General features: G+C 37.0%; 1 protein-coding gene across 8 annotated transcripts in view; it reads right to left on the bottom strand.

The window, feature by feature from the left end:
* The window catches only part of ZNF423 (zinc finger protein 423), a 326,267-nt gene that overhangs the window by 87,707 nt on the left and 223,712 nt on the right, over positions 1 to 14,848 (bottom strand). For 4 of the 8 annotated variants that reach the window (XM_048816600.2, XM_048816602.2, XM_048816603.2 and 1 more), the window contains one exon: positions 7,604 to 7,693. The exons of 3 other annotated variants lie outside the window; for them this stretch is intronic. In XM_048816600.2, the coding sequence (XP_048672557.1) occupies positions 7,604 to 7,693 (90 nt within the window). The remainder of the gene's footprint in view (positions 1 to 7,603; positions 7,694 to 14,848) is intronic. One more of the 8 variants, XM_048816601.2, reaches the window with a different exon arrangement.

The following is a 14,848-nucleotide window of genomic DNA, read 5'->3' as shown; positions in this document are numbered from 1 at the left end:
TAGGATGGAAACACAGGTCAGGATCTCCAAAGTTCACCAAGCTGGTAGATTTATGCCAGAGACAACTCAGAATAGGTTTATCTGTAGCATACTAAAGGCCTGATCCTGATTCCCACTGACAAGAATCCCAGGCTACTGTAAAAGCGCTGGACTCTCGCAAAGAAAAAGATGAAGATGACAAAACAAGAGGAGAGCAACTAGGGAAAGAAAGCTGGTAGAAGAGAAAGAAGAAAGTAACCAGACTAATCATTTTTAAAACGGTCCCAACTCTCTTAGAGAGCTGTAAGAAGCCACCAATCCTTTCTTGTATTTCTTGTATTCTGCTATCTTGTATTTATTTTTATTCAGGAGGTTTATACTGTATATTCTACTGGAGGAATGCGGTATCAGAAAAGTAAAATACCTCCCCTTTACCCAAGAGTTTGTGACTACCTGCCTGACAGAAACCAGACAAAGCAATAAAACAAAAGGGGAGGGGGGAAACGTTAGGCTTTCCATTGATTTAAAAAACCAATATTATTTTACGATACTGCTTACTCTGTGCTAAGGAAACTAACTCTAGACCTGATCAGAGTATCACTTTTCAAATGCCTAAATCCCTGTAAAGGTTTAGTGTCTGGCTGTGTGCATTTTGCTCAGTATTAACATGTTCAATGGAGTACTTTGATTTTTTTTTTATCTCGACGCCAGAAGCTGGTGAATATATGCTTCATAGCTTCAGATAAACCTTTTGTTCTTCTGGGGCTGATCAGCTGGTGCGGCAGCGAGAGGGAGAGGAGGAAGGAAATTCACAGGGGCTCTACGGTTTCAAAAAGTCAAATTACCTCTGAGCCATGGCATTGCTGATAATTTAAATGAAAAAATATATATACAGGCTGCACCACACAACATCTCTACTGTTAGGACTTTTAATGAAGCCCCAGTTGTGATGACACTGAAGCAGAGAACGCTACGGTGGGATAATTACTTGGCTCCCTCACAGCTGAGTTTCACAGATGCATTATTAACGGCACATTCCATGCCATAACGAGCACCGAATGTAGGTGGGATTCACAAACCCCGGCATCCGCCATTAGCGGGTTGGCGCAAACACAAATGAGTGTTTTCACAAAAGCATGCAAAGGTTGTGAAATTCCAATGAATTCTTTCACTGGAAAAATAGTTCAAGCTGCCATGACCGGATATGTCACCTCCCATGGCACACTGTGCTCTGAGTGAGGCACCATGGGAAATTACAGAATCAGAATGCATTGATTTTTCTGTAGAAAATACAGGCAGCAGCCCTGATGAAGAATTAAGGAGGAAATGTAATAACCTAATTCTCCTCCAATCTCACGTTCCCTCTCCCTCGGTGCTCCCCACCTTATTTTTGTTTAACAATTATCCAGGTATACAGGACTAAACTGAGCTTTGATGCAAGTGGGTGAAAGCACACCGGGCTGGATATAATTACACCTGCTTTCGTCAGAGCTGAATTTAGCCCACTTTGCCTGAATGTCACCAGCTCTGAGAGACAACAGTTCCAAGCAATACTTGTTTTAAGCTGCCACGTGTTTCATGCTGTTCTTTGTGACATTCATCCCCCTAAACAGTTTTCCCCTAACAGGCTTTCTCCACAGAATCTATTTACTAATGCAGTTATTAATAACTCCTCCTCGAACCATACAGTACATGGCCTGAAAGCTCTAGAGGATAAAAAGGGAATATTCACACACACAAATTACAGAAAACACAACATTAATGTGTTTCACTTGCATTAATCCAGGGCACATTAGTCTAGCACCCTCCTCAGCCCCATCAAACAAATACCAAGCAGTTAAAAAAATTCCTTATGGCCACGCTGCAGTGTTCTCTCCTCATTTTCAGAAATCAGCTTGGAGTAAGAAATGTTTTGAAATCAGTGGCAGTCCTGGTCCTTTTTACTTTTTTCCTATAAGCTTCCATTTCAAGGTGACCTTTTTTTGTGCGTTACCCCAAGTGTTTCTGCACACATACGGAACAAACAGTCTCCCAATAATTAACGCTAGCGCTTAATGACGTCCAGCTGCTGCGATAGCAAAATGAGGAGAGGCCAACCTTTGTAAACTAACTTGGGCTCTTCCAGTTACAGACGCTTTAAACCACGGTAGTACACTTCTCTTTGCCTAGTTCTCAAAGATCATTCGTACCAAATAAGACAAGTGTTCAAGATTAAGCATTTAATAACAAAGCTTATCTTTGAAGTAATATTTCATGCTGGCAAATTATATAAAAGGGCTGGATCAATTTCAGTGAATGCTGCAAAATGAATACAAATCCACAGCAGCAAATGAAAAACTAAAATGAAAATGTGAGTTGTTAAAGACATAAACCTTTACAAATTCTAGAAGTATAGTTCCAAGAGAAAACTGGAGATCGCTTCTTCGGCAAAATCCACTCCTCTGAACTCATTTTCTGATAAAATGTAAGAGGAGCTAACAGCCAACAGTTTATTAAAATAATGCCGTTTGCCAGTTTATTCATTATGTTCATAAGTATGGTAAGGATACTAGGTGAATTTTATATGAGAATGTCTCCATTATAACTCACGCCACGCGTCCTTCAGAAAAATCTATTCTTTCCACAAAGTCCTCTTTTAGACGGGTTTTCCTGCAATATTCCTTTATCCAACCCCTTATGTGCAATTTTTCCACACTGCATATCGATAATGTTGTCTGATTTAAGTGGCAAGTTCCTAATATCCACTCGGTGCTGCATGGTGGATCTCACCTCCCACGTTTCTGCTTTATGTACGAACACAAAACTCCCACTCAGGTTAATGAGAGATCTATGCACTGAGAGAGTGCAAAATACCAGTCAAGATCTACTGAGAAGAATTTTAACCTGTACCTAAGAGGAAGCTACAGATACCTTAATATGACATTTCAGGGCTTGTCACATGGAATGAATCTGGACCAAAATAGACAGTGAATTTAAAGTGAGTTACCTATTCCTGATTAACTCCATGTGTGGATGCTCTTAGTCCAGAAGAAGAGTGCCTTATTCTGAATTAGTTTAATCCTTTATAAATGGATTAAACTAATTCAGAACAAGGAACTTATTCTATAACAAGTGTGTCCACACATGGAATTATTCAGGAACAGGTAATCAGGAATAACTCCCCATGTAGACAAGCCCTTAGATTGCAAGTTGATATCTCAGAGAAAGAGAGAAGGTCCAATTTTGCCCTCAATTACATAGGTGATTCACACCCGTGCAGCTGAATCAGATGTATTCCGTTTCCAAAATCACTGACAAGGATAATGACTTCTACTGCGATAAACAGTAAATGGCCTTTACAAAGACACTGGGGAAGAGAATTGGCTAATTTACTTTAATTTAAACTAAATTTACAAATTAGGAAACATGTAATAATTTACTAATACCTCCAGCACCTCAGAAATCAACAAGGGGTCAATCGTGAACTCCAACCAAAACTGCCACACTTGTAACCACTCCACTTCTTGAACTAGCAAACTAATATTACATAGGTATTAAAGTACTTCCTAGACAATTCTGGGTGACAACACCTTTCAGAATATAATTTAAAAACAAAATCATCAGTTTACACAATAACAGAGTCCTTGGGAAAAAAATTGGTATGTGCACAGTAATACTGATTTCTAAGCTCAAATTCCTTTGTTTGCTTTAACACTAACTTTGTACCCTACTGCTGCCTGAAGACTCAAAAGGAGTTGCATTTTTTAAAAAATTGCATAACGTGGCAACATTCCTCAGTGTATCAACGTTTCTTGAGCAGGAAGGTACCAAAAGGCTAATAGCCAAGAACTAAACTTTGTTCTACTCTACTAAAAATACTGCACTGATTAGCCAATTGCATTATTTATTTTCCTCTGATAAAAATAACCTTATTAAGAAATCGTAAGTATGCACTTATTACAAAGCAGTTCTGATTAAATTCCACAGTGCAGATATTTGGGAGAAGGGACGTGGGAGAACGAGAGATGTTTTCATATATAGGATGAATGGCACAATATGCTGGTACACACACCCCTTATATATAGGGGGGGGGGGTGTATATAAAACAGCCATGGAAAAAAATGTCTATAACAAAACAGAGAATTTGGAGACATCTGTTAACCATGATTATCCGGTCTTAAAACTGAGCATTTTAGATTTCTTAGCTCCCTCTTTTGTTCAGTTTTGGTTCTCAAGCTTGCAGTTTTCTGCTCTACACTATTTATTTTTGTGCACTCTGTAACACAACCTGACAAAATTCTGCTTGCTCATTCACCCAGAATGAATAATTTTTAAATAGGACAATAAAGTATCTTTATTTTTTTCATAAACAACAATGGCCAAGATAAAGGGCTAGCAAGTATATTTTAAAGTTCAAGATGATTTTACAAGGCTTCTGCAAGCCATATAGCTTCTTCTCCAATTCTAAAGTTCATCCATATACTAAGACAGAATTGTAAGGGAATGATCTACTTGAAAATGGAGAATGAGCTGCCAAATTTGGAGTGAGTTCCAGATTTTGAATCCTTCCTGTTCCCCAAATTGTGGTGTCCAAGTTTGTTTTAAAAGTCAACCACAAAATCTGACTCTGAGTTTGGATTCCATTTCTCTCCAAAGTTTGGTGCTGTTTAGATCTAAACGGATGTTTGGGGCCCATCTTCACTCCACAAAGAGATGGTGATGTTTTGGACTTGTTTTTTGCCCTCCTCACCTCCCCCACAAAAAGTTACTTTTCTATACACAATGGACCACTGATCTTATGATATGCTTTAGATAATTAAAGGATGGGAAAGCATTTCTAAGAAAAAAGCGTTTTTCTTCAAGGTGAAATAGGGAGGCAAGATATTACACATTAAGAAATACTAACATGTTAAAGGTTTTAATAGGCAAGATCATGGAAGTTTGAAAACATGATTCATTTATGCTATATATTTATGTATACAAGCCTATTAGGTTCTGTAGTGCTTTTTAATATTATCATGCATAAATATATATTCACTGTACATAAATGTATACACAGGGTAAATGTATGCTAATAACCTTTTGAATTAATCATGTTATAAATCTGGTGCAGACAAGATGAAGCAATACGTCTAAATATTCCAATATTCTCTATTGTATTAGAGTATTAATACATATATGCATTTATATACAAAGATTATAAAATATTTATGGTTTATCATCTTAAACTTTAATCTTGTTCGTAATATAGACAGATGTTACTTTTATGGGAGGTAACTTTATTATTTAACACTCCAAGGGCAAGATTATGTTTTTCTATTAAAAGGAAGGGACATACTTCTCCTCAGTCCTTAGAGTGCAAGCCTTCGTATTCTGCAATATGTTGTGGCTTAATTTTTATACACACCAATTTCTTATCTGTTAGTTCAAGGTGAGTACTCCAGCTAGTGACAGTTATTTTACCAAACCTCTCAAAATACTGTACACGAAAAATGGCACATACAACTTTTGTTGTGTTCACTTTCTAGACAGAGAAATACTAATTGTCTTTTTAAAAAATCTCTATAGTATTTTGTCAATATTTTTTTATTACAGCAGAGCATGTATAAATATTTTATTGTAAACCAAGGGCCTAAAATAAACAGTTTAGTAAATAGTTATTACATTACAAGGAAAAACATCTGTGGAAACTGTTTTCCATGTAATTATTCTTGCTATTTTACATTAGCGCTCAACGTGAGTTTCTTTGGCTCTAACGTTTCACTTGTTCTGAATCTTCCTCCTTGTTGCTATTATTAAAATCTTAAAAAGGTGCCAAATCTTAAATGAAGAAAAAAAATGATTCGCTAGAAATTATTCATATCACAGTGAGCCTCTACTAAACCTGGCAGGGGTGCAATATTTTCGGTGAAATTAACATAAAATATACAACTGCAAATTATCCAGGAAATAGCTATGTTCTTTACAGCACGCATTTACATGGGGGGGGGGGGGAAGTGAATGTTCTACTTATCTGTCTAACACAAAGCTAAAAACAGTCTCTTCCAAAGCCAGCTTTAAAGGGAAAATAATAGATCTGCATAGGGAACATGGTCCTTAAAGAGGATATAACAAATAGCTGGTTGGCAAAATCAACCTTAGAAATTACTGGAAAAAATAATCAACCCTGGACATTTCTACTGCTGAATGCTAGCAATCCAGTTTTAGTTCTCTTCTTGATACATGGAATGCATTTCCTCTCTTAGGCCTCAGCCCTTTCTGCTAAAACACAAGAAAAATTGTAATACTGTGTAAAATGCAAATCTTACTGTAAATATTTTATAAAATTGTTGCATATATCCCAAAAAGCTATAGGTCTTAATTGAGAGGAGGCTATTTTGCCAGTCAATATATGGAAATGTAAAATGCTAATTCATGTTTTTCTACTTGTAAAAAACCCTGGAGAACAGCAAAACCACAAATGCACTCACTTTAATATTATACATATAATTTGGCTCCCTCTTTACAATCCCCACTGTCCTGGCTTTTATCTCCCAATGGCTGCAGAGGAAGAATCACAGAATCACTTTTACATCATCTGCACAGGAAGTCAACCCCCATGCTCTGCCAGCTTGGCAAAGGAGTAAGAGGCTGAGCTAACACACACTGCAAACAGGAACTGAAACAAGAAATTCCAGCCTTGTTACACAAGAAACAAGCCCTAAATGACATTAAACCTGATCGGAGAGGAACAGCATGCAAACAGCGTTTCACCAGTGAGAACTAACTTACATTAACAGCAGCCCAGACAGAAGGCACACAGGCAGATATGAAATCTGATGCAACCCAATGTGCACACCTGCAAGTGTTAGGAGTCTCGAGATTTTTTGCTGAAGTGTTTTTAGCACACGTAGCTTTTGATTTTTAGACAGCTGATGATTGTGACACTAAGGCTTAAGACTCCCTTACTCGGTGTCGTGCTGAAATCTGTCTAGAAGTTATTTGGTCTGATTAAACATACAGTCACTAGTGTTAGCCTTTATTCACTCACGTGCATGTTTACTTAGCAAAGGAAGGACTGGGGAGGGGGATAGTATTGTGTCAACTTTAAATGAAACTATCAAGTCATTAAATTTTCAGCTCTCACTTGGTAGCTGATGCTGGCTTTAAAGTCTGAAAATGATAGCCTTCCCCCAACAATTTAAAGGGTTTTCCCCCCAGTAGATTTCTTTATCTTCTGATTAGAGCTGAAGTTAATGTGGTTGTTTTGTTTAACATCAATAATGCCTGAGTAGATGATCTAGCAATGGGATGAATAAAACAAGCTGTAACAAATGACATGCTGTTGATACTAGCTGATACTGATCATCTAACACATGGAGCAAAACTGCATTTGGTTATTCTGGAGTAAAACCTAGAGTCGATGGATTTACTCTGCTATAACTGAATGAAAAACAACAATTTTTACAATTTTACAACAATTAGTTTTAGAATTATACAACGACATTATATTCAAAGCCACTGATCTTATTCTTTGATAGGTATGGGTGAGCATACACAAGACAACACATCTAAAGGCAGGGTTAACTTCTGAGTGTGGTTATATTTACTACAGTACCTAACTGTTTATACATATATAAAGTTCAGCGTATACTTTATTTCCTACCTGCAGTGACATTTTTCATAGTCCTCCTCTCCACCAGTGCAGGAGCTGGAAAAGAAGGTAACGTCTCACCATATGGGGTTTGGGCTGCACCTACAGGAAACAGGAGGTAAAAAGACTCAACTCTTCCCCGTGAGGTCAGCACCTCATTTACCCCCAGTGCATGGGTTAATTGCAACACAACAAAACAAAGAGGAAAGAGATTCAGGGTAGGCAGGAGAAAGTGTGTTGGTGAAGAGGAGGACTATGGAAAACACCATTACTAGTAAGTAATCATTCTTTTTCATACCTCCCCTCTTCACCAATCTAGGAGTCGGAAAAGAAGTTCAGTCCTCACCATATAGAAATGTAATTGACAATAGAACCAGGCAATAGCCCCTTACCTTAAAATGACTATAGTATCTGACAGATCCTATGACTGAAAGTGCATTTTCTGCAGAAGTTAATACAAGTTTATGGCGGGTAGGAAAAATATGTACGTTTGACTCAGTTGCTACTCTTTAATTTTCCAAAAGTTACATTCCATCTGAGAATTGCTTACAACTCCCAGCAGAATAAAGCTTCATGCAGTATGGAGAGACTCAAGATCCTGTTGTTCGAAGTATTCTTGCATAGGCCTTGATCCACCTGGAAACTGTAGTATTTGGATGCATTGTGTCTTTCCCTAGCCAATAAAATACGACAAATAATGCTTTTGAGTTGTAAAATAGCATCATTAGTCCAAGGTAAGAGTCAATGTTTTGCCTGACAAAGAATGAAAACTGTCTCTAAAGAAATGTAGATTGATTATGATAGATCAACTGGTTCATTTAAAATCTGATATTACCTTAGGAAAGTCTGATAATGAAACTAAAATCTTCTCTCTCGAAGTTCAACTGAAGACACAGAGGCAATTGTTAGAACCTTCCTGCTTAGAGACAGGCCACAAAAAATAAATTTTTTAGTAAAGCAAATGTAAAGGAATTGAATCTGCCAATTCAAAACTCGAACAATACATACATCTCAATCTGGAATAATCTAAAGAGAGAAGAACATGAAGTAGAGATTTCTTGATTCCTTAAAGAGGCCAGAAAGTTGCCAAAATTACTAATAAGTTGACCCACAAAGTTTCCGCTACAAAAATCCAAAATGTAAGTGACCAAACATGTATGGTACCTACCGCAGAGGCAATTGGTTCTCTCTGCACCAAGAACTTGACAGAAAATGATGAGTCAAAGGTGTTCTGAAACACACAGTAGAATTTAAAAGAATTAAAATGTTCTTCAGAGGTCAGAATAATGTGAATGAAATTCTTGCTGTTGAAAAGTTTCTCTCTACACTAATGAATGATCAGGAAAGAAAGTAGTCCGATTACTCAGGAGGATATGACAATAATATTTTTGTCCCTCAGGAAGGAGAGGGAAATTATACTTGACCTGATTTGCTAATCAAGTATGACGCGTATCAATGAAATTTGCTCTAATGACTATTTGTAATGGGCAGTCTCTTCACTTAAAGGACCAGGTTAAAGTCTCCCCAAGATTTGCACTGCCATTTAATTTGATCCTTATTTAAAGGCAATGCACCAACTGTATCCCTTTGAAGTAAATGGAGTTACATTGAAAATGAATTTGGACCTATATCTAATAGGAAAAAATTCTCATTTGTCCATTGGATGATCAGACAAGTTTCAGTGTACATAACTTGATAACCCTCTTATTCAAATACAGATGTTTTCCATAACAGGAGAAGGAAGGAAGGAAACGTTTTGGACCTGATCATCAGAAGTGCTGAGCACTTGCAGCTCCCTCTGAAGTCAGTGAGTGCAGGTACTTAAAACCACGGACATGTTTTTTATTAGTAAGTGTTGTTTATCAGTGTTCTTATTAGTAAGAAAGGGACTTAGATCTACCTTTCTAGTACTGTGCACTTTCTCTTCCCACTGTCCAATGACAGGGTAGACTGGAACAGTGTCCACACCTCCCCAAAGAGATAAAATGAATGGTGCATGGACTTTTTATAACTTTGGCCAAAGATGTTAAACTTTCCCAAATATGCACTGCTTTGCCTCCCACCCCGTTTGTTTGTTTTTAGGTAAGCCCAGATATCTTGCTAGTGCAGAAACAGAAATGGTAGCTGATTTCCTTGCAGCTTTGGATGAAAAGGCATTAAAAACTGCACCACTGGTTTGGCAAGACTTGAAGAACAGGGAAATCTTCTTTCTCCAAGAAAAAGCATTAGTTGTCTGTTAACAGCAACCTGCCTGTTAAAACATCATAAACACCTAGATTTCAAGACAGAATTGGTACAAAGCTACAGGGACAAAGAAGATTCAAAAGCTGTACATAGAATTACAGTATAAACAACCAGTGGAACCTGTAGATGTGATGGTGTACAATATGGCTCCTTTATATCGAAGAGAGAATGCAACTGCTGCTGTTCTAGGACCTCTACAATCTTCTCTACATACTTTATGACGACAGAAATGACAATCTTCTCACAGGAAGAGGTTATCCCCTTTGATTAGATCATTCTTGCTCATATGCAATTAGTAGTAGCACGAACTGATTACAGGGAACCTAATGTCAAGTTTTAGGATTTTTTTTTTGTTTTTTAAGTATTCATCCTGTTGATGAATGCTATCTTTAATTCTTAATTTCTTCACTGTTTAGAGATAATGAAGTTTAATTCAGTTTTAATTTAGTCTAAAAAATTGGTTCTTTTCAGCATCTTTATCCAAAAGTGATGCAGAGTCTATAAGCTTTCCTAATAAAAAAGAAAACTATATGAAAAACATTTTAATAGAGAAAATATAACTTCAAAGTGAAATCCTTCATGACAAGGGAAATCAAATATCTCATATACAATTATACTGTCAGATGCCACGCTTTAAAGAAATCATTTTGTTATTGTTTAGGACCTCAATTATTTAGTAAATTGGTTAATTTCTTAAGCAAGCAATGGTGCCATTGAAGGCAAAACTCTGTACAATTCAAAGCAGCAGGATTCAAATGTGAGGAAATAAACAAATTCATGTAAAGAGCAAAAGATATCTTTGCAGCATCACTCTAGAAAAGTCTGAAGAACAGACCTGAAAATGATGGAGCTTTGTTTATAGGAAGATTCTGATTCTTTGTTTTTTTTTTTTAAATCAGGAGAAAGGTAGAAAGGTCTGATTGGAAACTGAGGTGCTGACCTTTATAGTGGGAAAGAGTTGAGTAATTTTGCCACCCGTAGGTAGAACCAAAATTTCATATGGTGAGAACTTACCTTCTTTTCCAACTTCAGGGTTGGTGGAGAGGGACTCTGTGAAGACTGTGTGCACTTATATTCATAGATATTTGCCCACACATGTACAAATAATCCAAGAAGCAGGCAGAAAATATCTCTGCAGACTGCTAAATACAATTCTGGGGTTTTTTTTTTAATTTGGGGGGAGGGTTGTTGTTGTTGTTGTTTTTGAAAATACAATAATTAACAATACCACTAAAGTGAAGAACAAGTTACAGCATCAAAATATCACAGTTTACACACATGAAAGTTTACTGGAAAGAGACATTTTTGCCACACTAGTTAACAGATGTTGAAAGACTGTGAATTGATTGAGATGCTTGCTAATGATAACTTTGAAGACACATCAGACTTAAAACTCAGACTGATTACAGAAAAGGTGTTTTATCAACTGCTCCTCTTTATGAATAAATATGAAACTACCAGGAAAATGTTTAAACGAGTTTAATCATAACTGCATATGAAAATTGGGTTGAAGGGCAAAAAGGATTCTTAACACGGTTAAGAGAGAATGAAAGCAATATAAAACTGTGATCACAGACGATTATGCATGTATCATGCAAAACAGGAATGTTGTCATAGCAGCTATAAAAATGTCAGTGAAAACTGAACTACTATTATGCAAGGTGTAAATGAAACGAAAAAATGCAAAAGGAAAATACGAATGAATATATTAAGGAAAACACTATTTCTTTCCTGGTAGATAAACAAGCAAAACAAAATACATTTTCATGAAATAGAGTAATTTCTAGGGACAAATATGCATAGATAACAATTGTAAGAGACCATAGCTTAATTCCGATGAAGTGGGCTGTAGCTCACGAAAACTTATGCTCAAATAAATTTATTAGTCTCTAAGGTGCCACAAGTACTCCTTTTCTTTTTGCGAATACAGACTAACACGGCTGCTACTCTGAAACATAGCTACACTGTGTATCTGGATGACAAAGCTATTAGTATTTCTGGCAACAAATTTTCCATGTGGCAGAAAAAAGAGAGGGCTAAAATGTACAATTATGAAGACCATTTTAAAATAGGAAGCCAACTAGATATTGGATTCTATTAGGGCCCGACATTTCCTGCTTAAGTCAATGGGAGTTTGAGCTCTGGCCCTGAATGAAACTACACTATTAATTATTAATACTGTAGTTTAATTATCAGTGGTGTACATTTACAGTGCTATATCCTCCTAGTACATATGTACCACGCTCACCATTGTGTTATTTAAGTATCTACATGAATCATTATTAACAATAACAGAGAACTAATGTAAAACTCAAAACAAGCGCTTTAGGTAGGCCAACAATTACATTTAGGCTTATAGATATAATACATATTGCATTCTAAGACTCTCAATCCTGCAACAAGTTCCATGCGGACAGATGCCTACACAGGCATAGAGCCCCACTCAGGGCAACAGTATGCCATGCACACCCAGAGGTTTATATAGGCAAAGCACAAATGAGGATCAAGGCCCAAATACGCATTTCTGAACAGAATGCATGTAGCTCATAAAGGTTTGTATACCAGTTTTTCCTTTCTAAAACCAACTTTAAATAGTAGACAGCTACCTTAACGTGTGATTCCAGTACTACTTATTAATTAAAAGAAATCCACAAAGAATTAGCTGCTTAAAGCAAATACTACATTAATGTATAAGGATTGTGCTTGCAACTGTGCATTAAAAGAGCAACACTTAAAATATGCTTTAAAAATATGCAAGTTTTACAAATATATTTTGAATTCTTAATGTGTTCATAAATAATTCACACATTCAACCGCTAAGTCCAGAAATATGTTATCATTGATCATTTGCATTTAATGCTTCAAAAACAATCTGGCACATTTTTTATTTGCCTTAACACTTGAAAGCTATTACAAAGACACTGTGTTCCAGTGTTATCATCATTGCTACCATGTATACATTTTAATTCAGCACTGGGCTACACTACAAACCCATGCTGGTATAACTACGTTGCTCACAGGTGTGGAAAATCCACACCCCTGAGCAATGCAGTTATACCGACCTAACGCCAACATCTGGTGTAGATGGGAGGGCTTCTCCCATCAACATAGCTACTGCCTCTTGGAGAGGTGAAGTCCCTATGCCGACGGGACAGGCTCTCCTTTCATTGTAGGTAGCATCTTCACTTAGCACTGCAGCTGCGCTGCTGCAGCACTGTAAGTGTAGACAAATCCGAATACCTGGCCAAAGGCCTGTAGGGTTTCCCTCTCAAGAATCAGACAGTTTTGTCTCAGTCATTTGACACAATGTCATGACTGGATGGAAAGGAATTTTGTTTACCAAGAAGCACCTTTCAAAATTTTGCAAATTTAAATAACTGAGAATTCAAGCCGCGTGTTTAACTAACAGTGCATAAGAAAAATAGAACATTTAAACAGAATTAATGCCTTCCTTTAACATACATTATTGTATTAAGATCTCTATTCTGAAATTGCTGACTATCCTCAGCTCCCAAGTCAATGAGAGTTGAGAGGACTCAGCACTTCCCAGGATCAGGCCCTAACAACAGAAATGTCTTTGTATCCTAGAAGGAAATGCATATGGCAAATACTTCCACCTATGCAGATGCCATTTGTAAAGTGTGGTAAGCTCTGTATCTGGATCCACTTTGTATTAACAGTGAATACATATACTCAGATAGTACAGTGATGGGCAGCAGTATAAAACCATAACTAGCTTTACATCCATACAAATACCTGGGCTGGACAGTTATGTTATTAGCTGAATCAATGAAAACTATAACAAAGAGATTCATGCTCCAAAAGGTTCTGAGATACATTCTGACTGTGAAATCTCAAATCTTTTAACTGCTTTCTTGATGTTATCTCTGTGATTTAGTGGTCTATCAATTAATAGTTCTTTTACATGTGAAAACAACTTTCCTCACACTGCTGCCTTTTAAAGTCTGTGCATTATCTGAGTTCTTTGGGTTTGGCCTCAAATTTGTTACACTAATTATTCTTATTTTTGGTCATGGTTTTATTTAGAATACTTGTGTCAATTTACAGAAAAAATGTAGATGATATACATTCTGTATGTGTCTGTGTTTCTGGCAAAACAATTCCACAACTTGAAACACAATATTCAGGAGGGATCAGTGGCATTTTAGCACAGATTAGGTTATACAGATGTTTGGGATCCTGTGTTACCTGAATCAAAAATATCATTAAAAACACACTGCAGCTCATTGCTCAGCAACATCCATTTGTTTTTTGCACTGAAATTTCTTTTTGCCTCGTTCATCATTACAATTAGGTAATTTGGTAGTTCCCCATCATCCAAGCCAGAGGATGCTAAGGCCTTGTCTACACTACGGGGGGAGATCAATCTAAGTTACGCAACTTCAGCTCTATGAATAACGTAGCTGAAGTCAGCGTACTTAGATCTACTTACCGCGGGGTCCACACTACACTATGTCAACGGGAGACGCTCTCCCATCAACCCCCCTTGTGCTTCTCGTTCAGGTGGAGTTCAGGAGTTGATGGGAGAGTGATCTGCAGTCAATTTAGTGGATCTTCACTAGACCTGCTAAATCAACCGCCGATGCATCTATTGCCACACATCGATCCCCCGATAAGTGTAGACAAGCCCTAAGTCTATAAAGCAGTCCAAGATACAGACCACAAAGCTATTTCAATACAACTGCCACTATTGTCCCCTACAGCTGTAAAATGAATAAACTGGGCCTCCTGCTTTATGTATTCCCCAATACAAATTAAGTACAGGTTCTGGAGACCATCCTAGTTTACAATAATCTGCCCATTGTTACACTCTATGGCTCTCAAAATAGTTTGCCAGAAGAATGCTGATCATCATATACGTAACTGATTGGGAGGGGCTGGGAAGAATACACAGAGATGATTGGTCTGTATATTTGTGTGTGTACTTATAAAAATTAATATGTTTACTGGACACCTTATCTTAGACTAGTAAAATCCAAAATAAATAAATAA

This window comes from Caretta caretta, chromosome 12 (genome assembly GCF_965140235.1).
Source record: "Caretta caretta isolate rCarCar2 chromosome 12, rCarCar1.hap1, whole genome shotgun sequence".
NCBI classification, from domain to species: Eukaryota; Metazoa; Chordata; order Testudines; family Cheloniidae; genus Caretta; species Caretta caretta.
This window is presented reverse-complemented; position numbering and strand designations above follow the sequence as displayed.